This window comes from Sparus aurata, chromosome 23 (assembly GCF_900880675.1).
Source record: "Sparus aurata chromosome 23, fSpaAur1.1, whole genome shotgun sequence".
Classification (NCBI taxonomy): Eukaryota; Metazoa; Chordata; class Actinopteri; order Spariformes; family Sparidae; genus Sparus; species Sparus aurata.
The window spans coordinates 16,817,688-16,842,537 of NC_044209.1; the positions used below are offsets into that span (position 1 = coordinate 16,817,688).

The following is a 24,850-nucleotide window of genomic DNA, read 5'->3' on the forward strand; positions in this document are numbered from 1 at the left end:
TTTAGAAAAAAAAAAAAAAAGAGGCGGCCTGAGAGACTTAATTGGATTAGCCCAACGTCCGTGAAAAAAAATCAACCAATGGGCCGTCGTCGCAGTCAATAAAATTGATTTATAATATTCTTACACAGCCCGCCCAAAAATGTGCGTCCGCCCACTGGGCATAGCTCATAGTTCATCAATCACAGAAGGAGTCGTGGTTGTGCATGAAAGAGTAACAGACAAAATGTAAGTACTCATTTATGCATTACATTACCAACTGAATATGTTACTTAGATGCTAAATTCACTGTCATAAATGATATGTAGAAACTTACTGTGCTGTTTTGTCAATATAAGTAAGGGTATAGAATGGCGGTCATTGTCGGGGAAATCATTATCCCGCCATTTTCCCGCTTATTACGTGGCTACTTGCCAACATGAGAAAAAACTTCACACAGTGTGTCTTTTTTCAATTTATTTGTTACCATTCATAGTGTTTTTCAGCAGAGAAATATAGTTCGCCAAACCGCTGAACAGGACATTCTTTAGAACACAGCTGATCAATCGTCCGCTGAAATTCAAGTCCTCTAACTAGTCTTTTAAAACTGACATGGCCCCACCGTGCTCTTTTTTTGTGTTCACTTTCTGTCGATCCTCTTCTATTTTATCAGCGTCTCTGTCATCTTAAACATTGTGCCGTTTAGCTTCTCCCTCTTCTCTGCTTTCCTCTTTTTCTTTTCTTGACCGGTGACGACAACTCAGCCTTATTTTCCAAAAATATTAAAGTTAATGTGAAACTCATCCAAACTAGTGGCCTAGGAGCAGGGGTGGAGCAGCAATTTTAAATGTGAGGGGGTTCTAGGGGTACATGAGCACCGCAACCATCTTTGCCCCCTGTTTCAGTCTCAAAAACTAATGCAAATCATTTCTAGATTTTCTTCACTAGGATATGCAAATAATATTGCATTCAAAATGTACATTATAGCACAATGCTCTTTAACCCAAGATATTATATATTCACAAGCAACGGTATTAAGCAATTCATTTATATGTTTTATTAAAGAACAAGTGTGAGTGAAATTGGCAAGAACACTGTGTTCCCCACTCTTCTCTTGTGCTCTCTCTCTTCTCTTGTGTTCTCTCCCTCTTCTATTTTCAATTACATTTTAATGGCTTTGGCATGAGGTAACACTGTACATGTTAAACCAAACCCCCTCTCCCTCCCTCCATCTCCCTCTTCTGTTATCTCCCTCTCCTCTCATGTTCTCCCCTTCTTCTTCTCTAGTGTTCTCCCTCTTTTCTTGTGTTCTCGCTCTTCTCTTCTGTTATCTCTCTCTCCTTTCATGTTCTCCCCTTCTTCTCGTGTCCTCTCTTTCTTCTCTTGTGTTCTCTCTCTTCTCTTCTGTTATCTCTCTCTCCTCTCATGTTCTCCCCTTCTTTATCGCTTGTGCTCTCTCTCTTCTCTTGTGTTCTCTCCCTCTTCTGTGTTATCTCCCTCCAGGGCTCCAGACTAACATTTTTTACTAGGAGCACAGTGGCCCCTAACTGAAAATTTTAGGAGCACAATCACAAAATTTAGGGGCACACTACGTAAATCAATTACGCCGTTCTTTCTTCGCAGGTCCAGTTGGCCTTTATATTTGGTAAAGGGTAGTTCTTCCTTGGCAATCAAAAAGGCTGTGTTAAACTTCAATATTACAGTTTTTCTCGATTGTTTACACACATTTTCTGAAAGCATGCCTCATATTCTCAGACATATCAAAAAACACACAGACAATGGGCAAAACCCCTCAATCCTGCAAAATTAAACTTTACATTTAAAGCAATGTTTTTTTTTCTCAAAATGGTATTTTGTTTTCAAATGACACACACAAACCATCATATGAATAGATATTTATGTAGGATAGGTAGTGTTAGATCCCGAGTTCTACCCCTGTCCAGGAGGTACTCGACCAGCTCTCCGTTATAAAGGGTTAGATCCCTATAAGGTTACTAAAAAGTGGGAATTTTAAATAGGGATTTTTAAGCTGGTAACGAGGAGACTCGCCTACCTTCTAACTGCCTGAATCCGAACGTCTACCCTGCTTCCTCTGGTACGGCACCTGACCTGAATAGCCCTTGAGTCAGATACAGCCACCAGCCACGCCCGTTAACGGCAGCTCTCCTCTAAATGATCTGGGCTCTTGGTATGATGCTAGGTTTGATTTTAAGGGCTTTTGGTAAACCCTAAGGGCCTGTTTCAATTTGGTAGGCTAGAGTAACCTTTAAGAACCTTTAAGATATTATGCACACTTAACACCTGACTTTTACTTCCACTCAAAGAGACATAAAATCAATGTCCACAACTTTAACTTTAACTATATTATGTAGGTTTTATTGCATAGATTTTGGCAAGGGCAAAGCATACAGCGCAATACTTATTTCAATTACTATTACTCATTATCAAAAATACTTCTTGATAAATCACAATACTTTAAATAACAAATTAATCTAAAAGAGCTGAGGCCTGGTTAGAAATATTAAATTTAGGTGAGATGGAGAGGGTCAGGTCTTTCCATGGCTTGCCTTTCCCTTCCTGCTGAAAGTCCAAGTCCTTGAGGCAAATCACAACCCTGGCCAAGGTCTCGTAACTTCCTCAAAGTCCAAACTTCACGCCAGCAGCGTGAACAAAAGTACTCCAATATCCAAATTGTAATCCCCAGCATGTTGGCAAAAATGGTTAATCCGTTGTGCTCTTAATTCCTTGGTCTGTTTCTGCTGAAGTTTTCTTGAAGTCCTTTCTGCGATGTTTAGGCTGCTCACATTCTCCGTCTCAGGTGTTTCTTCAAGGCTTGAGCGATTGGAAGAACGAACTTTAGTCCGTGCTCCTCAGGTTATATACACTCTTGCTTCGGACACTGGCTTGGTTTTGTGTCCTTATTAGGACATGTTTTCAGCATCTCTCCATTCACTGGTTGATAACCCCTTGATTAAGATTTCATAACGCTTCTCTCTTGCTTTGGACAGTGGCACGGATTTATGTCCTTATTAGGACATTTTCCCACCATCTCTCCGTTCAATGACTAATAGTCCCTTGATGACAGCTGACGATTTCATAATGATCCAACATGCCTAGGTCACGGTCTGTGCCCGTGCCCAAAGCGTGATCAGATTTCGACACATCCTTTTGGCCTCACGTTGACCTGACCAGTTCTTTAACACTTTCTCATGACCTCAGCTCAACACTGTTTCTTTACTGATTTTCATTAGATCTCTAAACTTCAATACATCATGGTTACACCTTACACCTCCTTTAACTTTGCAAAGTTAATACTAAGTCAAAAATGATCATCAGAGACAGAATGACAGACAGAGCCTTGAGTGTAACACTTCCTCATTTTCACAGACACCCACCTTTGCCCTTCCTTACTTTACTTTTAATGCTTCAGCATTCCCTTCATTACTTTGCTAACATTTTTAATACATTTGATTAATTAATTAATACCAAATTAAAGCCATAATCACACCTTACACATTTCTTTTACTTTGCAAATTCAGTATTTTACTCTCACTCTGATCATCAGAGACAGAGTGACAAACTGAGTGCAGTTCCCCATTTTACACAGGCAACATGTACCCCTCCCTCTCTTACTTCCTTATTCAACATTTCATTCATAATGATTTTTTAAAGATGACTATAATAATATTCTTTTTATCAAATTAATATATGGCAAACATAATGCAGCAGGCCAAGCTTTAACATATCATAGAATCATTTCAGGATTATATATTGATGTCTGGTGTCTGGCAGGATTGTATGTTGTGAGTGTATGTGTGTGTGTGTGGGTGGCTGCAGCTGTGTGTGTGTGTGTGCATACTGATATCTCTCAGCCAGGAGTAGATGGATCTCAACACTTCTGACAGTAGGTAGGCTATGCGGGCCTCACGTGGACGGCACCATAGATATAAATGTAAGGGACTATCACTGCTTGATAATCGAGGTCATTAATCACTGATGATTAATTTTACACTCGTAGAAGGGGCACCACCTCCATTGTTTGATTTACTAGAATAGGCTGGAGGGAACTATTCCAAACATCTAACTGTACAAGTTTGACTTGAACAGCTAGAGTATCAATTTCAAATCAATTTACTCAATCTCAATATTCTGAAGCAGTGAATTCTTTGCACGTATCCATCGATTCTCCACATTAAAATTAAGTTCCAGACAAAAACAAATGATTATATATGTTTATTGACTAAATAATTTGGGGTTACATAAATGAACTGACAATTTTAGACGAACAACAAATAACAGAAAAGGTAAAGAATGTAATAAGCAAAGTAATAAAGTTATGTGACCGTCGGCAGATGGTAAAGTTAAAGGGTCAGGTTTTTATATATTAAATATTACGGGAGTAATCTTTTAATACTAACGAGACCCTAACCTCAACTTTCTTAAGTTTATAAGATAGAAGTCAGAACTTTAGACAGAAGTCAGAACCTGAGACAGAGGTCAGAACTTTAGACACCACTCATTCTCACGTGTGTGGATCCAGCTGTATGAAGACGTTCAGCCTGTTTTGTCTGGGCGTCAGGAGGCACTGAGGCTTGGTCTCTTTGAGAGTTCTGGGTTGGACCACGGCACAGTGCGTTGGTCCAGTAGCCAGAGGGAAGGCCGGTACTCTGTTGAGGGACTCTTGGTCCGAAGGCCCAGCGGGGTTTCCGCCTTGGGAGCGCTGGGGGCAGAGTTGATCTCGGCTGGGAACAAAGTCTCTTTTGTGGAGACTCCTTGCATGGCTTCTGAGGCAGACGATGGACTGCAACATTCTTCATCAGATGATCACAGTTTTGAAAAAGACTTTTCTTTGATGTTTTAAGGTGGTTCTCAAGTTCTGATCCTTTCACTAATTCAACTTCTTCTGGATCAGGCGGTGATACTTTAACGTTATATTAAAATCAAATCAAAAATCAAAAAGAAAATTATTTGTTCTATTAAAGACTTGGATAAAAGTAGAGTACTTAAAGTAGTTATTCAATTCGCTTTCTTAGAGCTTGTTGCAAAAATAAAAGTAAAGATTACTTAAAAATAAATGAAAAATAAAGAAGTGAAGAGAAGAGAAGGGAGAAGGAGAAGAAGTCAGGAGAAGAAACAGGGGGGCAAGAGAGCCTAGAGAAGAAGACTCCAAGTCATGACCGAAGTCAGGACCCAAAAAGGGAGAGAGAGTGAGCGAGTGAGAGGAAGAGGAAGAGAAGAGAGAAGTCAAGACTCAAAGTCCTGACCGAAGTCAGGACCCGAAAGTGAGAGCGAAGCAAGTGAGAAGAGCATTTTCTCTGTTTTTATGACCTGCAGCAGACACACCGAGAACAGGGGGGGGGGCTGGCTGACAATACTCCTTCGGTGTTTGGATTTTAGACCCACAACACTTTAATCTAACTAAACTATTGCTTTAATGTTTCGAAATCGTGTTTTAACTTCCCAAAAACTTTACCATCTTAAAAGTCGAATTTTTGTCTTCGTTAAAATATGAAACAAGAATATGATCACTTATCATTCAAGAGAATTATAACCTGGTTAAGACATAAAACAATGATGTATACAACATAAACAATAAAGCATTCAATACACAGTAGGACCAAGGACTTATACATATTCCTTGTAGGTCTATCTTAACAAAACATATCAGCCATTTAACTGGTGAATAACACAAGCATTACACACAAAAAGGATCATGATAACAAAGTCTGTGCCCATCGCAAAGGTGGGGGGTGGTTTCTTTCAAACCCAAAATTCATTAAGTAGGCTAATAGACTTCATTTGGGCTTGACAAAGACATGGAAAATATCTACTGTATGACTTTCTTGGCTATTAGGGAAGGGGGGAGAAGAGGCAAATATTCAGTCAAACAGATATGCTTTGTTTGTTAAATTAGTCTTGTCTTGTGGTTGAGAGGTCAGAGGTCAGAGGACGGGGAAAGGAAGCAGAGCCTCGTGATGGAGACATAAGGGCTGGTGTTCCTACATATATAAGAACCAGTTGAACACTGATGTGCTCAATGTAAAACACTATGATGAATGGAAAGAACTTCTTCTCCATTCATCATAATGACTTTGGCATTTTTACAGACAATACATACATAAGTGTGTTGTAAAATATTTGAGAATATTGTTTTTATACTCAGAACACACAAATACACAGTAACAAATATATTTTATTTTTCCCACAAAATGTTGCCCTTTTATGCTAAAGCTCTGATTGCTAATTTTACAGTTTTTTCCACTTGCTAAAACACAATTTTGCAAACTAGACTGGTTTTATCAAAATACTTAACACAATTCACAAAACCACACACCCAACTGCAAAATACCTCATATATCCTGCAAAATGAAGCACTGCAACAAAACTACATATAGCATTATCAAAATCAGAATTTTGCACCTAATGGCACACACTTCATTCATATTACCAGATTTTTGTCTAACCAACTACACTCTGTTGGGCATAATGAAAAGCACTCTAATCTTTAGTATCCTTTGCCATAATACTAAACTAATACTAATAATACTAAATTCATTAAGTAGGCTAATAGACTTCATTTGGGTTTGACAATAACATGGAAAATATCTACTGTATGACTTTCTTGGCTATTAGGGAATCTGATAAAATTAAGAAGATGAAATTGTAGTTAATAGTTATTCAGAACATATTGAAATGTGGATGAGTATAGGATTGGGATGCAGCAAAGATTGGAATGTCACAGACAGGGTCATAAAACGCTTTGGCCTGTGAGGGAGGGGGACTGGGTCATCTTTACCCCAACCACATCAACCCCCACTTCTTGTCTTTTGAAGTAGAGCGAGAGGACTCTATTGTACTTAGTCGTTAAAATTAATAACAAAACATCTCTGGTGATCTGTTTATAGCATTAGAGCAACACACTGTCCTAATCTATAGGGAGAAGAGGCCATGGTTTGGCCTGAGGAAAAAGGAGTTCATCTTCTTTGTGAGGGGGGAGAAGAGGCAAATATTCAGTCAAACAGATGTGCTTTGTTAAATTAGTCTTGTCTTGTGGTTGAGAGGTCAGAGGTCAGAGGACGGGGAAAGGAAGCAGAGCCTCGTGATGGAGACATAAGGGCTGGTGTTCCTACATATATAAGAACCAGTTGAACACTGATGTGCTCAATGTAAAACACTATGATGAATGGAAAGAACTTCTTCTCCATTCATCATAATGACTTTGGCATTTTTACAGACAATACATACATAAGTGTGTTGTAAAATATTTGAGAATATTGTTTTTATACTCAGAACACACAAATACACAGTAACAAATATATTTTATTTTTCCCACAAAATGTTGCCCTTTTATGCTAAAGCTCTGATTGCTAATTTTACAGTTTTTTCCACTTGCTAAAACACAATTTTGCAAACTAGACTGGTTTTATCAAAATACTTAACACAATTCAGAAAACCACACACCCAAACTGCAAAATACCTCATATATCCTGCAAAATGAAGCACTGCAACAAAACTACATATAGCATTATCCAAATCAAAATTTTGCACCTAATGGCACACACTTCATTCATATTAGCAGATTTTTGTCTAACCAACTACACTCTGTTGGGCATAATGAAAAGCACTCTCATCTTTAGTATCCTTTGCCATAATACTAAAATAGTTTAAATCGTAGAGAATTCTTCAGATTGTTCACATGCACAGAAATATTTGCAGATACATACATATGCTGTTAAAGCATTTATTTTTTTTTATATTTAAAGGTATATTCCGGTGTAAGTTTAATCCATGGTCTAACACACCGTGAAACTGTGTTAGACTCCCTCTCGAGAGATCAAGTTAGCAGACACTAATTTAATTTTATCAACCTCAGAAACGACCACACGACAACAATACACTGCAGTAAATGGATCCAACTATAAACCGCCACCAAAAAGCCACAAATAATGCTCAGAACAGCACCAAACTTCAGTAACAGTACAAACAGGGTCTTAGCACATAGTCCGGGGCATTTAACCTCCGCTATCTTAGCTGGATTTCTACTGAAAAGCTGACTAAATTTACCACTCTTCTGCAGCAGCTTCCTGTTGACGGGAAGTCCTGACGACTCGATTACAGAGTGCAGTAGAGTTCCGCGGCTCATGGATGAAAATGTATGATTATGACTCCATGAAAAAGCAATCAAAGTTCATATGTGTCTTACCTGCCAGTTTATAACAGTTATTATCGAGAGCGGACAGGGAAAAGAACGGAATTGAGCATTTCTAACCGCACTCGGTAATCGTCGCGCCGGGACTTCCCCGACCCGGAAGCTGATGGAGGAGAGTTGAAATCTGATTTTAGCTTCACAATAGAAATCCAGCTAAACTAGCGGAGGTTAGATGCCCCGGACTATGTGCTGAGACCCTATTTGTACTGTTGCTGAAGTTTGGTGCTGTTCTGAGCATTATTTGTGGCTTTTTGGTGGTGGTTTATAGTTGGATCCATTTACTGCAGTGTATTGTTGTCTTGCGGTCATTTCTGAGGATGCTAAAGCTACGTGAGCTAGCGCTCTGCAAACTTTATCTCTCGAGGGGGGGTCCTACTCGGTGTCACGGTGTGTTAGAATATGGACTTACACCAGAATATCCCTTTAACCAAACATGTCAGTGCAACATATGCACAGCAGATATGTTTACATTGGAGTAAACAAAAATATGCTCACAAAACAGTAAACTAAAAAGGAAAATTGCAGACGCAAATAATGCGACAATGCAAGAGGCTGCACTCTCTGTCCAGCCTCTCAGCTGAACGACTGCGTCCTGCTCCAACATCCGCCAAAATAGAAGTCCTGCGTATCTGCTCCGGACTGCTGGAGCCCTTCGGAGCAGATAGGCAGCGCAACGGACTTGGTGGAAGTTAAGACCTTATCTAAAGTGAAAAACCAACTCAGCTCTGCTACATGGCGGACCCGTATCTGGTGGAATCACGGAATCAGTTAGTTTCGCCATTGTTCGCTGAAACACATTAGCTACTTACAGTGCCATTCCCTGCCCATCTAACACACACTGGCCTACCACCTGTCATTCCAGATTCTAGATTCTTTGATTCGCTTTGGTTCCCTTCCACTACCGTTGTTAAAAAAAAAAAAACAAAAAAAAAAAAAACACTGGCAAATCCACTGGTCGCACATGTGCGACTAAATGTAAAATTTGGTCGCACTGTCTCAAATTTTGGTCGCAAAATGCCACCACTTGGTCGCAATCTGGAGCCCTGCCCTCTCCTCTGATGTTCTCCCATTCTTCTTCTCTTGTGTCCTCTCTCTCTTCTCTTGTGTTCTCTCCCTCTTTCACTGCCCAAATTATATATATCTACTCAAAACATCCAAAAGTGCCTGCTGTCTTTACATGAAACAAATTCTATGGCAGTTGCTTTCTTCTTCAGCATGTCAAGCTTTTCCTTGTGAATATGGCACACAGCCACACTGTTCAGGCGTGTTTGTGTCATGGTACTCCTGAGCCATGTCTTCAGAACGCTCTCTCCGCCTCTGCTGATGACATTGGAAACAACAATAAGCAGTTTCACAAGTGTTTCAACTTGATCAAAGAGGCCACGGACCTCTGGACACAGGGTGAGCTCAAATCGTTCTCTAAGCTGGACATCCACCATGATTGCACATGCGGAGGAGCAGAGCCTGTAAAGCGCTGAGGTAGCTTACGGTGATGTGGAGATGCAATTGGTGTTAGACCAAGCGTTTCACACGTCTGTGATGCTTTGCTGTGAACAGCTTGGAAACTGTCTGGGTTTCTGTAGTCTGTGTTCTTCGCTGGAGAGAAACATTGAGAGTCTCCAGCTCTTCTGTTGTCTCTAAGGCAAGCAAAAGCCCAAGAACAACATTTCCCTGCTGAAATGTGTCATATAAGCCCTGAGCCCTGCCTGCTGCATCTGAATGACCTGTTGTCATCTCACTCAAAGCATGCAATACATGCCTATATTGGTTTAGCATGGCATGTAATGCACTTGTGCAAACCGTCCATCTTGTGGGACAAAGAGGTCTTATAGCCTGCTGTGGCCTATCGTCAGTTTTTACGATTCCCTTGAAGATATCTTTCAGTTTGCCCGACTGCACATATGGAGCAAGCGGTTGCTCTCTCTGAATGATTGCCTGTGCCCCTGAATATTTACCAGCCATGTTTGCTGCTCCATCGTACGCTTGTCCACATAAGCTAGTGATGGGCAAATTGAGGCGTAGCAACACATCCTTCACCACCTTTGCCAAATTTTCTCCAGTGGTCAATGAAACCTCATACGGGCCACTAAAGTCCTCATGCACAACCAAATCATGGTCAACATACCTTAAGCATAATGCCTGTTGCTCTTTTCCTGACTGATCTCTAGTGGCATCCATCATTATGGAGAACTGCGAGTACAGAATAAATCGAATCTTGTCAGAAATTACCCCAACAATGGAGGTGCTGATCAAGTTAAGGAACTCATTTTGAATGGTTCCTGATGTTTAAACATCCTTTTTACTTGCCAACCACCTGGAAAGGCATGGGTCTCGTTCCGCTTTATACTTGAGTAGTTGATCAAGATTTCCCTCACATGAATCATGGCCCCTGAGAGCTAAACCCTGTCTTGCCAACAACTGCACAACACCAGTGATTTTTAAGAGGCGTGCCCTTGCTTCCTCTGGTTTTGATGCAGACACACTAGCCAATAGACAGTGAACTGATCTGTCCTCATACAGATAGGCAGTTATTGCTGTCTTGTGACAATCAGAGGTTTCATGTTTACTGAATCGCTAAATGACCTTTCTCAAATTCTTAAAGCCTGCTGAAATAAATGCATGTTCTGCATTCTTTGCCAGTAGTGAGGTATCTTTGTGCTCTGCTTTGTCCTGACTCCTGGACTTTCCTTCCTCATAAACATCCTACCTAAAGAACTCAATGTTATCATTCAGTCCTTTCAGAAAAACACAGAGTTTTTTTGTGATTGTTGCGGGCAAAAATCATTGATTATGTGGCACGTTTTCTTAAAAAATGCGATGAAATATGCGGGAACTTGCAAAAACTGCGGGAACTTGCAAAAACTGCGGGAACTTGCAAAAACTGCGGTTTGATGAAAAAGAGAAAAAAAAGTGATTCCCCCAACACCCTGTTCTCACTAGGCTATTACCTTAAAGTAAAGAGTCATTTCTTATTACTTCCTATGATAAGCAGCATACTACATTACAGAAAGTGCTGGGAATATTTAAGTTCTCATCTTGTTTTATTTCAGACCTTAATAAACATACGGCTCAAACTTTCAAAACATTGATGAGTCAAACAAGTTCTGTCGCTTTACAAAAGGAATATGCTACAACTTCTGTAAAAATTAATAAATAAAATATAAAAAAATAAAATGTGTGCTTCCTGTTTTACAGAGGTAGCGATACAAAACAGACATCTTCTGTTAAAATAAGTGCTTCCAATGCACAAAGTGCAATCTCTTACTGTAACGTAAATTTACATACTACTAATATACTTACAACTGTAAGGTTTTTGAAACTAGTATGATTTTTTTTTGGCAAATGAGACTGATTTGCGGGCTTCATCATGGCTTCATCATGGCTTCATCGTGGGTTTTGCAGCTTTTCGACATGTTCACGCCTCGTAATAACATCATAACGTTCCCATGGCAACAGGAGAAAATGGCGGCTCTTGTGTGAAGTAAACGCAACATTTTTCAACTTTCTGCTGAGATATATGTGACTTTTTTGCAACGAAAATGTGGGGATTATGAAATCATGCAAGCCCTGCATATTTTGCACGGAAATCGGCAATTTATGTGCCGTATTTGAAAAAATGCGGACTTTGGCTGATTATGCATTGAATTATGCGGTCGCATAATCGCGTTTTTCTGGAGGGACTGATTATTCCTGAACATGGAAGTGTTGAAATATTTTATGTAAACTTAGAGCAAACCTCTACAGCCTTGATTTTGATTAGGAAACATTCCCTCCTTTTTTTGTTTTTGAATCTGCTTTTTATTAATTATTTTACAGATATTTTGTTGTACTGATCTGTTTTAACTAATCTTTCATCCTAGTCTTTACTGTACTCTATATTATTCCTTTTATCATTTAAGATTTTTATAGTTTTATTGCATTTCATTGTCTTCATTTCTATTCTTTTCTAGTTTCTGAGAGCAGTAACAGGCAAGACAGAGTCATTACAGACAAAATGTAGGGCCCTATGATTTCCGCGATCACGGAATCGCGGAATCGGCCGATTAAAACGGAATCTACTTTTTAACGTGGAATATCGCGGAATTTGACATAATTACACTGAAATGCTGTTTTCGTGTGGAAGAGGAACCCCTCAGAACAGAGTCGAGCAGTTCCCGAACGACTTTTATGTGTCAGCAGACCTGAGAAATCATAATTAAAGGTGTAATGCTTGAGAGTTAGCCACCTGTCCGATTCATATTATCGGCATATAATACCAGTGACTGTTAACTGCTGTAGCTGTTGTTAGCTAGCTAGCCCCGTTAGCCACAGCCCTCATAGCTGACACTGCCTGGGCTGGGAGGCTTTTCTGGATCTGCCTGAGAGCTGACCATGTTTTTATTCAATGAAACCCATAAAAACACAAAATATACTACTGTATGAAGACATGATGAAGTCAAAATGTTTTTTATGCACTTTACTATACTGTACTGTATTGAGGAAATGTGTTTGTTTGTCACCTCAATTAATTTAAGGTAATTTCAATTTAATTTGTGTACATTTTAGTCATTTACATTAAAAACACACTGTTTTTGGTAGTATAATAAGAGTAAAAGGTAACCGCGAGGGCGGGCAAACGGTTTAATACCTTAGGAAAAAGTGGGGGGTGATGAAATCACCTTGTTGTAAAAGTGGGAGTGATGCAACATCCCCATCCCCCACGGGTGCAACGCCACCCTTCACTATGCAACACTGTATTGTATAATGATAGTTGAATTGTCGTTTTACCTTGTAATTGATCATATGAGTCTCAAAAAAACAAAATGGGATTGATTTATTAACCATAATTATTTGTCTACTTTTCCAGTTGCTATCATGGGTGATTTTGTTCAGAACAAATTAACTGAATGGAATCTCAGCGATCTCATAACAGCATTTGAGGGTAAAGAATCACAATGCATCTTTTCTTGGGCACAATCTTTATACAATATTGGAACTAAATGCAAATTGTTTAACATTCAAATAGTCAAATTAACATGCAAACCCATTGAAACAATTCTCATTTCTGTATGACTAAGATTAAACTGATGTTTTTAAATTACAGCTGAAGACATTGACGAGGGAAATATTTGCGATCTTCAAGATGATACAATTAGGGAGTTGATCCCGAAAGCTGGACCAAGGGACCATTTCAAGGCTAAACTCAAGTCGTTAAGGGTAATGTTCTGTAATGTGAGGATCACATAAATACTAAATGTGTTCATGGAGATACGTGCATTTACAATTTACTGGAGCATGAAATTCTCTTTTGATGACATCTACAGACAAAGGATTATAATATTTCATTGACAATGATGCAGTTACTACATTTATTTACTGTTATTGATCTTTTGTCACTAGGAAGAACAAAACAAAACAAATCATGCAACATTGGATTCTCCTGCTCAAGTAAGTTGAATACAGTTTCATAAAATTAGGTATCGTCATGGATTTAATATAGCCATACCGATTATACTTTCAGTGTCTGCTCAAAGTTTTACATGGCCTTGCAATTAGAGTGTTACTTTTTTTTGTGCAACAACAGGAGCATGAAGAAGCAGCTGATTCTGCTCAGGTAAGGATGATACTGAATTTCACAGGCATGTCTGTTGTGAATGTGCCACTTTTTTCATACATATGCAATTAAGTCACCGACTTGTCCTCAGACAAAGTCATCTTTGACTGAAGAATTGCTTCATTGGATCACTGCACTGTTTACTGAGGGATAAAGGATGCTGCTGGGATCATTTGTTAGCCCCTTTCTATACTCTACTTCCCAGAACTTTACCACGTTCATCCCAGATTGGATCAGAACACAGATGCCGTTACTGTTGTGTGAATTGTAAAGACGTTTGTTCAAACCTGTTGAAGCCTGTTAAAGGAAAAATCCTGTATGAAAATAATTTCCTCAAACATTCTTGCTCGTCCTCAGGTTTTGCCATCCACCAGGGGCACAAATGATAAAGGTGAGAAACATGGTATCTTATTGATTACATGTAGAACTCATCGATGTTTCCAAGGCAGTAGTATTTGCTTTTATTAATCATATTGAGACCAAGTTTTATTAGTGTCAGAGGAATATACAATGAACCTGTCTTTGACTTTGTTTTTGACTCTTTTGACTTTTTTTTTTTTATAAAAAAGGAAAGAGAAAGTACGATCCTCAGGACGAGTCCAGCAAACGCCAATCTCTAACCACCAAACGACAACGATTCACTACAGCGCAGTCATCAAGTCAGGGTATTTATATAACTCTCGAAACAATGACAGCTTACTATAGGGTTTAAACTTTACATACTATAATTTTTTCTAGCAAATGTCTGTTTAGCAGATATCTATGTCTTGGCCACAGTAAATACCTTCTAACCTGCTGGTGTTAAAATCTCATCAGAACAGTAGTCAACAGCATACATGTTATGTTTGCCATTTTTTAAAACCCAGCCAACCTTTTTATTCTGTCAGAAGTAATAAGCCTAATAAAACAGGGGCATTCTAAATTGACTTGGCAGATTAAGTTCATCTCACACTTTACATTACCTTCCTTTTTTGAATACAAGACAATTCATTTTAAATTACTTCTTGGTTTGTGGTTCCTGCTTAATGTTTCTGTACTTTTACTCTGACAGAACAACACATACTGTGTCTTGTGAAGGACATCATGACAGCTGTACATCACAAAATACCTAAGGAGGATAAGCTCAGTACCTTCCTGAAGTAAGTATTAAATCTGACATATTCTTATTGTGTTTTAGCAGGTGGTACTTTGTTTGTCTTTATTTCATATTATGGGCACAACCACAATCCAATATGCTACATGCTGTACATGATACGACACAAATTAATGTGTTTTAGCCCGCTGCAAGGCCTCTCAGATGGTCTTGACCCAAAAGCTCATTAGGCTTTACAGAAGTGCTCTGTGGGATATGGCCTTGAAGTTTATCTGCACTTCCTAAACTGCATATTCCCTTCCTGAACATCTTCCCCTTGCAGGTGTTATGTTTCTGCGTTACTACTATTTGATGCTTATTTACTCAGCTGAAGTGGCATACTTTTTTTTTTTTTATTCTCGGCATCGACACCTTTATTAAGCAGTAGACAGATAGGAAATATGGGAGAGAGAGGGGGATGTGACATGCAGCAAAGGCCCTCCGGCCGGAATCGAACCGGGGTCGGCTGCGTATATGGCATGCGCTCTAACCACTCGACCACCTGCGCGCCGAAGTGGCATACATTTTTAACCATCGATCATGAGTTCTTCACACATGATTGTTCCTTAACAGACACACAGCTGTTATGTTCGATTGGTTTTTAATTATTTCGATTATATTATTCTACAATACTAAGGCACAAAAACCACTTGGTTAGGGTATGTTTTGTTTTAAAATACCCGTTTTGGTTGCTGGAGATGATCTGACTTCCTGTGAAAAAAAGCAAACTTTATGTAACTAAACAAATATATACATGTGCGTTATATATGTAAATAAAGATTATTTCCTGTATTATTGGGGAGTAAGAATCCTTCAGGTGTGAATTGTTACCAGGCCCTTTAAACGACACTATATATGGGCTTTGGCCATGCGAAATGGCTGTGCCACATGGTACACTAGCTACATTGGCATTGCTAGAGGAAATTGCTGATGCGCAATTTAAGCTAGAGAGAGTTTTCAGGCACCGTACTGATGTTTTGGCCCATGTGCTGAATGTTTAAAGTGAAACATCTTGATGGGCGATGACATGGTTGTTTAGGAATTTGGGGCACCGTTACCCCTCAGTGTTGTTGTAAGGCAGCAGTTGGTTATTAATTCAACACTATAGCAGCCGCTGTTTCCCACCGCTGCTCTTAAACAAATCTTTGACTGTCTCACCCTGCGGAGGAACCTTAACCACCGACATACTCATCTCCACACCACATGTCTGTAACTTGGCTTAGTTTAGCCTCAAATGCATTAAAAACATTGGGCAAGGAAGCTAAGTTAAGAAAACTGTGTATAGAAACATTAGACTGAGAGAAACAGGGGCCCACGGGAGAAGAAACACTGCTGCCATAAATTTAACCAAGTGTCTTGGGTTCACCTAACTGGAAAATTATCAACGGGACATGGACAAGTAAAGTTACACCTCTTCACTCATATCACAAACAATAGAACAACTTTTAGGGGACACGCCACTTCATTGTGCTCTCTGGTGGGGAGCCTTTTAAATCACACTGTTACAATAGTCAGGGATTAGCAGTCGATGGCTGTCAGCCATTGGTGATGGACGATGGCATCGTTCATCGGTCCAAACCTATTTCCTGTTCCTCAACTGCTTCTTTGCTTCTGACTTTTCTCCTCAACATAAAAATTAAATTCTGGCCCGTTTTATTCAAACCAGGTACTTGGGGGTGTGTTTAGACCCATTTATAGTAAATTGTGAGGATGGTCAGACAGGTTTGCATGTGCGTAAAATTTCAGGATGATTGAGATGTATGAGAAAAAGACACCTAGGAACAGACGTACGATTTTATTAATCTGACGAAAAGGCTGTGTATGCATGGTTTCTTTTTTGTGTATACTCAGATTTCTACACCTGAGTATTCACAGTAGGAGTTTTATACATTTAGACCCCGGTGCCCTTGAAAGTGTCCAGTAGTCCAATTCTATCTCTGGTTGCCTGTTTGGCAGCCTTGTTGGCTTTTTAAAAATGCCATTACGTTCCCCTCCAGCTCCTGCTGAGACAGGTGCCTATTAAGAAGATCCTGTGACTGTAAAACATGGACGTTACTTTGGTTTGCATAAATGTTAACTGCTAACATGATATGCTGGTGGCTGGCCTGTGCAATCAGACCAACAGTCAAAGTCTTATTTGTCTTGAAGACATTTAAAAAACTCTTCTTTTGTATTTTGTTAATGCTTCAATAGTGCTATCAGTTAACATCAGGAACAGTTCTTCACACACTTGTTGACTTCATTGTTATTGTGATTCATTTGACATGTATGTGTTTCAAGACATTACTGTAGTGTGTATATATTTTCTGAATGAATCAATTAACTAATATTTAAAAAACTTGTACAACAGGGATAAAATCGATGAAAAAATCAAGGATTTGGAGAACGACAAAAAGGAGCTGGTTGGTGTCTTTGGTAAAACTGGGGCTGGAAAGAGCTCTTTGATAAATGCTGTCACTGAAGAGAGGAACCTTCTGCCTTCAGGAAGCATCTGTGCATGTACCTCAGTCATGATTAAAGTGGAGGCCAACATGCAAAGTGAAAAGTACGAGGCGGACATTGAGTTCATCACAAAAGAGGTAAAATGAGTTGAATTTTTGATTAGATTTACTTGAAGCTAATTGAAAAATAATGATATAGCAACAAAAATACAGTTGTTGTACATGTTACATGTCATTTGATCCAACTAAAGAAAACATAATTTCTTTTTTTAGGAGTGGCATGATGAGGTGCATACATTTCTTGGGCAAAAAACAGCTCAGGAAGAGTACGATGACAATGATCGTGCCATTGCTGAAAAGCTGTCAGCGCTGTATGGAGATGAATGGAGAAATAAATCCTCAGAAGAACTCATGGATGACAAGTATTTTGAAGAAATAGAGTTTCTCTGTTCCAAGAAGACTTTGACATGTGGATCAGTAAGTAAAAGAAAACTCCATAGAGAGCATTCTTGCTTATTTGACAGATGGTGAAATGTTATGATTTCTTAAATATTACATACTGTAAATTCCAGAATGGTTCAGTTCAACAGTTGTAAAATCAGTCTAAAAAAGTCCTTAAAAAAGAGCTGATTTGTTCCAGATGTACAAAAACCTTCATGAGAATATTGTTTTCCAGCACCAGATAAACTTTTAGTGCTGCGTTGCTGATCTGCTGCTGCTCACTTGTTGCTGCTGCAGCTCAGCTCCTGCCTGCCCGATCTGTTTATATGGAGTTTGCTTTTGATAATTATCAATGAAAATTATGACCTGAATTTCCTTTACCCACGTTGAAAGAGCAAGAAAGCGGGAGGGAGAAAAAGATGGAGGAAGGGGGAGAAAGAAGAAGAAAAATACTGCCCTTAACCTGTTGAGTGTATTCTCTTCACGTCTGTGACATGTTCTACAGATACAGACATTAGGACTGTCATCAAATGCTGGTACTATGTCAATATGACTGCCTACAGGTCATTGACTGGTCCATTTTTATTGAGAACCATGCACCTGTTGCAGTGAATATAGGCAAGACTCTGAACCTCTAAGTACCGCACTGCTGCAGCCTTGCCTGACATGTGCTTGACCCACGCTACATCATCCATAAAATTCATAGTTGTCACTGACAACTTGTCAGGCCCATTTATTAAAGGCTTCTTATACAAAGCAGTGTTCCTTGGTATTTTTTGGTGATGACCTATTGATGACAAAGACAAGCACAAGTCTAACCTCAGTCTTTTGTTTCACGAGACTTAAATAACCGCTTTGACAAATTCTATTTAGCATTTTGCCTCTGTCATTGTGTGCGCATGAGGCATGTGTATGCTCTATGCCGGGGGTACTCAAATACAAATCTTAAAGGGCCACAAAGATTCAGACAGACAGGCCACATGCAATAATACTGTATAATATTATATATATATGTATATATATGTGTGTATATATATATATATATATATATATATATATATATATATATATATATATATATATATATATATTTTTATATATATATATTTATTTATATATATATATATATATATATATATATATATATATATATATAGAGAGAGAGAGAGAGATAGTTGAATAAAACAAAGTTTCTCAGTCTCTAAGTGAGAACTCTGTTGCTTTTTGTTGTTGTGTCATAGATGTGACAAGAATCCTGCTTGCAGCTTGATATGACGATTTCAGTGCATTAATTGTTGTTGTTCTTACCTCTGAATTTTGAGGAAATGTTACAATTCCTATGCTTCGTCTCATAATGTTGTTTCAAATTGGAAATCTTCATCACAGCTATAGTCTCCTGGCATATTAAGCACATGGGTCTTGTGCTGGTTGGAGGGAGAATAGTGCACATTTTTCAGTCCATTCTTCCTCGAATTGCGGATTTTCACTGTCCACTTCTTTTAGCAGTGAACTTGGAACACGCCATTTTCGTGTAATCTAGGCTCCTATAGCCTCCAAAAGTTAAAGTTAAAAATTGCGCTCGCAGCAGTGAGTGACCTTGTAACACATTGTCTGTGTATCGTTGGCGGGGAGACAAGTCCCGGTATACACGTGCTGACCCAACCAAAACACATGGTGAAGGAATAATAGTTTGGGGGCCACAAATAGACGGCTAGCGGGATGCGGCCCCGGGAACACCTATTGAGGACTGCTGCTCTATGCTCTTCATTGGGAACAATTTAAGCCTGTTGAGTCGGGGAGGCAGACCACACCTCCAGCTCAGACCCGGACACAGAGAGACATAAGCCAGAGCAAAGGAAAAACAAGGAAGGACAAGAAAACTCAATGGAAAACACTGGGGAGCGACCGTGGCCTTGACACTTATCCTGTTCTATTTTTTTCTTGCTACTTGTACATCACTTTGAATGCCCATATAAATAGAATCACCTTATGTTGCGTTCAGTTTATTTATCTTTTATTGCAGGCTAAAGAGCTGTCTGAGAAATATGTCAGATACACCAGAAATGGAGGAAAGAATTGGCCACTAGTGAAGTGTGTGACTGTCAGGGTGCCTAAGAATCGTCTTCTCCAGCATGTCACACTTGTGGATCTTCCTGGAACTGGTGACCGTAACAAGAGCAGAGATGAAATGTGGAAAGAGGTAATTTATATAAATGCACGTCTGTTATTACATAGCACTGATAATTAACTATTCATAATAAAGTTATGATTATGCCCCTTCAGGTAATAGGAAGTTGTTCTATTGTGTGGATTGTGACTGATATCAATCGAGCAGCATCAGAGAAAGAACCCTGGGAGATCCTGGAACGTACCTGTAGCCTCATGGGAAATGGTGGCCAGTGTCAGCAGATTCACTTCATCTGCACCAAGACGGATCTTATTGATAAAGATGAAAAGTACGTTTTTATTTAAGATACAGCACATGGTTAAAATTAACATCCAAATGAAACACTGATGCATATGGTGGCGTAGAGTACGTGAGTTAATGTACATATAATAATACTAATAAAAATAATAATTAAAAAATAAAATAAAATAAAATGAAATAATAATAATAATAATAATGATTCAGTTATGAGTTATGGGGTTCATTTGCAATTAGCATAACACTTTTTTTTGTGTTATATATGTAAAAATGTGTGTACAAGCAAAGCCATCAAACTAACTGGCTAACAACATAATCAAGCTTTGAGACACAGGCCGTAGGTGCTGGTAACTGTTACTAGTAGCAGAAATGGTTGGATTTGACTAGAGACTATATATATTGGAGAATGCATTGGGGCACTTGAACTACAGTTGTCTTTTCCACTTTGCTCATTGATTTGTTAATGAAATTCATTAACAGAAATAACTATTGCATGTAAACATAAAGAGACCCTCAAAGCACAAAACAGTAAAGATGGGTTTGAATTAGTCTTCAATGAACCTTTGAATATGTGATCTGTGGCCAAACACTTCCTCTGGATCAAGTTATAAAATGTACCCTTTAAAAACAAGTAACCCCTTACATTAGTACTCCAGTGGACTGGTCATTTGTTACTTTTGCATTACTCTATGAAGTAACACTTGATACAAACCTTTTATTATAGGCCAGCAGCTGATGTCTGTGCTGAATCCAAGGAAGAAGTGAGCAAACAGTTCAGAAAACTAACCAAGGTTGAGGTGAGTTTTATAGACTGACAGAAACTCTTACACAAATTCTTCCTACAACTGCAAACCTACTTTAAAATCTGATCCTTTCTTTTCAGAGACATTTTGGTCGTGATGACTATTTCGAAGTGTTCACAGTGAGCTCCAAAGAGTTTCTGAAGAAAAATCGTCCAGAACAAGAAAATGGTAGGCGAAAAAAAACCAAAACAAAACAAAAAAAAAAAAAAAAAAAAAAAAAAAAAATATATATATATATATATATATATTTGAACTTGACATTTTCTGTGATACACAGAGTGAACACTCTCTCTCTCTCTCTCTCTCTCTCTATATATATATATATATATATATATATATATATATATATATATATATATTTACTTTAACCTCCTTAATTTAAACAGGAATGACGTATTAGATTGGGACACATAACACTATAAATATGTAAGAGGCAAACTAAATGGGTTTTTTTCCCACAGAAATACCCAAACTCCAAAAGTTCTTGCAAAATCTCAATGACTGTCACTCGGAGACAAAAAACTATGTGTCTGGAGCTCTTGGGATTCTCTCTCTGATTCAAGGGGCCCGCAGCAGAGAGGTGAGATGATTTGATTGACTTTAATTACCCTAATTATTAATATTGCCAATAAATAATATTATAACGGAAGATGAAGTCAACTGAAGTTAAATTCAGTGAAATCATGGGAAGTAATGAGTAATTAACTGTCGGTCATAGACAAGACTAAAGAATAAAGACCAGAACAAAGACACATTGATTATTGTCTTGAAACCAAAACAGAAACCAATTAGGTAGCAGTATACTGTCATTATATACACTGCTACAATACCAAATGTGTTGTTTCATTTCAGCCTGGCAAAAAAGCAGATGTGTGCAACGAGCTTGAGGAAAAGATGAGGCGTGAACTTGAAAAAGTCAATAGAACCATGGACGAGGCTCATAAGGCTCTTGAAAAATGCCTCAGTGAGGGGGTTGAAGAATCAAAAACAACAAGTGAAAGCGTCTTGAGGTCCATCTTATACCCCTCAAACCTTGTATGTATTTGAATTGTAATAACATCGAAATAACTGACTGTGTACCCTGTGTGATTTGATATGTCTTTAAAATGTTTCACTTCTGTTTTAGGCTGACGGGAGGGGTTTTCACAGGATATTGAAGTGTGCAGTTGAGAGAAATGGTTCCTACAAATCGGAAAAAACAAACATAGAAATAGACCTCAATAAGGACATAGCTTCATGTCTGACTGACTGCATTGATGACGGATTCAACAAGACCTTCCCGTAAGAAATGACTTTATGAGAACATTAGATTATTAAAAATGTCTGGAATGAACTAATTCTACATCATGCATTGATAATGTACTAATGTTGTACATATACACAAATGATATTATTTACATTTAAACATTTCAACTTGTTAACATGTTTCAGGAATGATGGAAAACGTGGGGTCTACAGGGCCATCAATGCGTTTTCCCTTGTCACAGAGCTGAACCAAAAGTACAAAGATGTCGAACTGCAACTGACATTTCTCAAGACAGAGGTACAATATGAGAATAATCCCATCAGTACGTTATCAAGCTGTTGTCCAGCAGAAGGTTGCTCAAATCAACCAAAACATTTTGGTTTGTGACTGAATACTTGAGGAGAATAAAAGGCAAATATATTTATATTGTAACCTGTAAAGATGTTTATATACACTGTTTATGTAGAATTTTATCAATGTATTAAATGTTGTAAATGTAGCTAGAAACTCAAAAACGCCCCAGGTCATTTTCTGAAAATCAGTTTGAATAATTTACTGCCTGTTGGGTAAAATCTATATATGCACAACCCTGATTTTAATTTTAAAATATGTTGATCTACATTTTATTTTCCCTCCTTTAGGAAGAAACAATTAAGACGGAAACCAACAAAGGTGTTCAGAGAGAAAAGAAAAAAGTCTACAACAGTGTGAAAACAACAATCGATGAAATCATGAAAGAATGCTATGAAAGTAAGATAGAAGATCATGAAGTAGTTTACAACCAGACAGTATAATACACATTCACATCTTCATGGTGGTTAACAGGTTTTTTCTGTCTTATTATAGGAGCAGCAGAATGTAGTGGACCGGGCACGCTGCAGGACATGAGAGACATTATTGAAGCGCATGTGCGAGATTCAAATGTGTTTGAGCGGGCTAAAGATGTGATGCTGAGAAAGCTGAGAGCCCTGAAGGTTTGCACTTTTTATAACACCTCATACAATGATAACATAGTTAAACATGCTCTGCTGTACATCTTTTTCTTTAGCCACGATTACGGTGGTCTTTATTGGCATCATTCTGAAAGCGGCTAAAGACACTGCTGGCACTGCTACAAAGAGAATACAGTGTGTACAGTATTATGACAGTGTGAGTGATGCGTAATAAAGTTTTTGATACTGAATTAGGTGAACAGCCTGAAGACACTGGAGGAAAAAATGCAGAGATCAATTGAGATGTCAATCAAGACAGATGGTGACTCAATACCAGGTAATGAGAAATTATGAGAAAAAACACTAAATGTTTAATTGAAATTAACAAGTCACAATTTAAATAGTGTGACTGATAGTGCTGTCACTGTTAACATTATATTTTGTGGTGTTTTTCTAAGATGTTACACATGAGCTTGTGTTTGTGGAGAAATGCTACAAAAAACTGAACGAGAGCTCAGATGAAGAAACATCACTCATTTGGTAAAACCTTTTTTTAAATGTCTACATTGTGTACATTTTGCCCTGATTATATGCTCTTCTTAATATTGTTAAAATGTGTTTTTAATTTCACTAAGATCCAACCGACCAAGCAGCTCCTCTGTGTCCATGACATGTGCACAGGTATGTTTGAGTGAAACTGATGATCCAAACTGAACATTTAAACAGACACATGATAGATGATATATCAGAGTCACAGTCTTGATGTCTGTTTTTCTGATGGATGTTTCAGTTTTGCTCAGTGGGGAGAAGCAGCAGACGCCTGACTACTAACTGAAGGTCCCTGCAGACCTGCTGCGTAGAGACAGGAGGCCTCTGAAATGTGTTGAGTTGTTTTCCCTGTTCTCTTTGATGGTTGTATCGATATGTACGTAGAGTCCGCTTGTTGTAAATTAGATTCAGAGAAATAGTGAGAGCTAGATGACAGTGATTGTTTTGTTTTGATACACACTGATGATTTTAAATGCATAAATATACAGAGAGGCGATGAGAAAAACCTGATTAAATGCGTGGAGATACATGACAAATACAGACGCTAGGACTCGAGGGGTCATTGGATGTTTTTATGAGAATAAATTATGTGAATCAATTGAACACCTGAGACGGTTCCAGACATCCTTAAAATCGTCACCAATCTTTTTTTGATTTTGTATACCATTCAATAAAGTTAACTTCTGAGTGAAAATGCCACTGGTTGTTTGGTTTCTTTGTTGATAATGTTGTCATTAAAGCACCTAAAAGCTGCTCAAGGTTCTCCCTGATATTTGTTTTGATTGTTTTTGGTCCTCATTTTGTAAATGAAGAGAAAGAAATTGTCACAGTCCTGAAGCTGTTCATCTTCAAAACTTCTTTCATACAGGGCAACGATGTTCAGCTGTGTTTCTGATGGATATTATCTAAACAGGTTTAGTTGGAATAATGGTAACTGCAGGTATTTGTTCATGTTTTTTCATGTTTGCAAACTGCCACTGACTGCTTACTGATGCAAGAAAATGGAACACGCTGACTCATACATGGCCCATAAATAGGGATAGGCCTCAAGAGGACTTTTTAGAATCCTGCTTTTTCATCTTAGATTCTTTATAAACCAGAGA

General features: G+C 38.4%; 1 protein-coding gene across 2 annotated transcripts; it reads left to right on the forward strand.

Annotated features, from left to right (window-relative positions):
* The first annotated feature begins 170 nt into the window (after nt 1-170).
* On the forward strand, nt 171-24,441 carry LOC115574915 (nuclear GTPase SLIP-GC-like). 2 transcript variants are annotated; one of them, XM_030406592.1, is made up of 24 exons: nt 171-225; nt 13,032-13,106; nt 13,269-13,396; nt 13,565-13,612; nt 13,749-13,778; nt 14,136-14,169; nt 14,348-14,443; nt 14,830-14,917; nt 17,261-17,489; nt 17,625-17,828; nt 19,816-19,992; nt 20,076-20,248; nt 20,942-21,014; nt 21,101-21,188; nt 21,482-21,600; nt 21,873-22,055; nt 22,147-22,301; nt 22,452-22,563; nt 22,908-23,016; nt 23,113-23,240; nt 23,454-23,535; nt 23,657-23,738; nt 23,834-23,879; nt 23,989-24,441. In XM_030406592.1, coding segments are annotated over exons 2-23 (2,406 nt in total). In that variant the 5' UTR covers nt 171-225; nt 13,032-13,039; the 3' UTR covers nt 23,835-23,879; nt 23,989-24,441. The 2 variants fall into 2 exon arrangements, with proteins under 2 accessions (XP_030262452.1, XP_030262453.1); XM_030406593.1 differs by having other exon boundaries at nt 13,269-13,381.
* Nucleotides 24,442-24,850: the final 409 nt, after the last annotated feature.

Bases quoted from the DNA above. Each gene is read 5' to 3' on its own strand.
- LOC115574915 (XM_030406592.1), top strand. From the start codon at position 13,040: ATGGGTGATTTTGTTCAGAACAAATTAACTGAATGGAATCTCAGCGAT. The intron at 14,170-14,347 runs GTGAGAAACATG...TTTATAAAAAAG, and splicing joins CAGGGGCACAAATGATAAAG to GAAAGAGAAAGTACGATCCT. The intron at 23,536-23,656 runs GTAATGAGAAAT...TGTTTTTCTAAG, and splicing joins AGATGGTGACTCAATACCAG to ATGTTACACATGAGCTTGTG.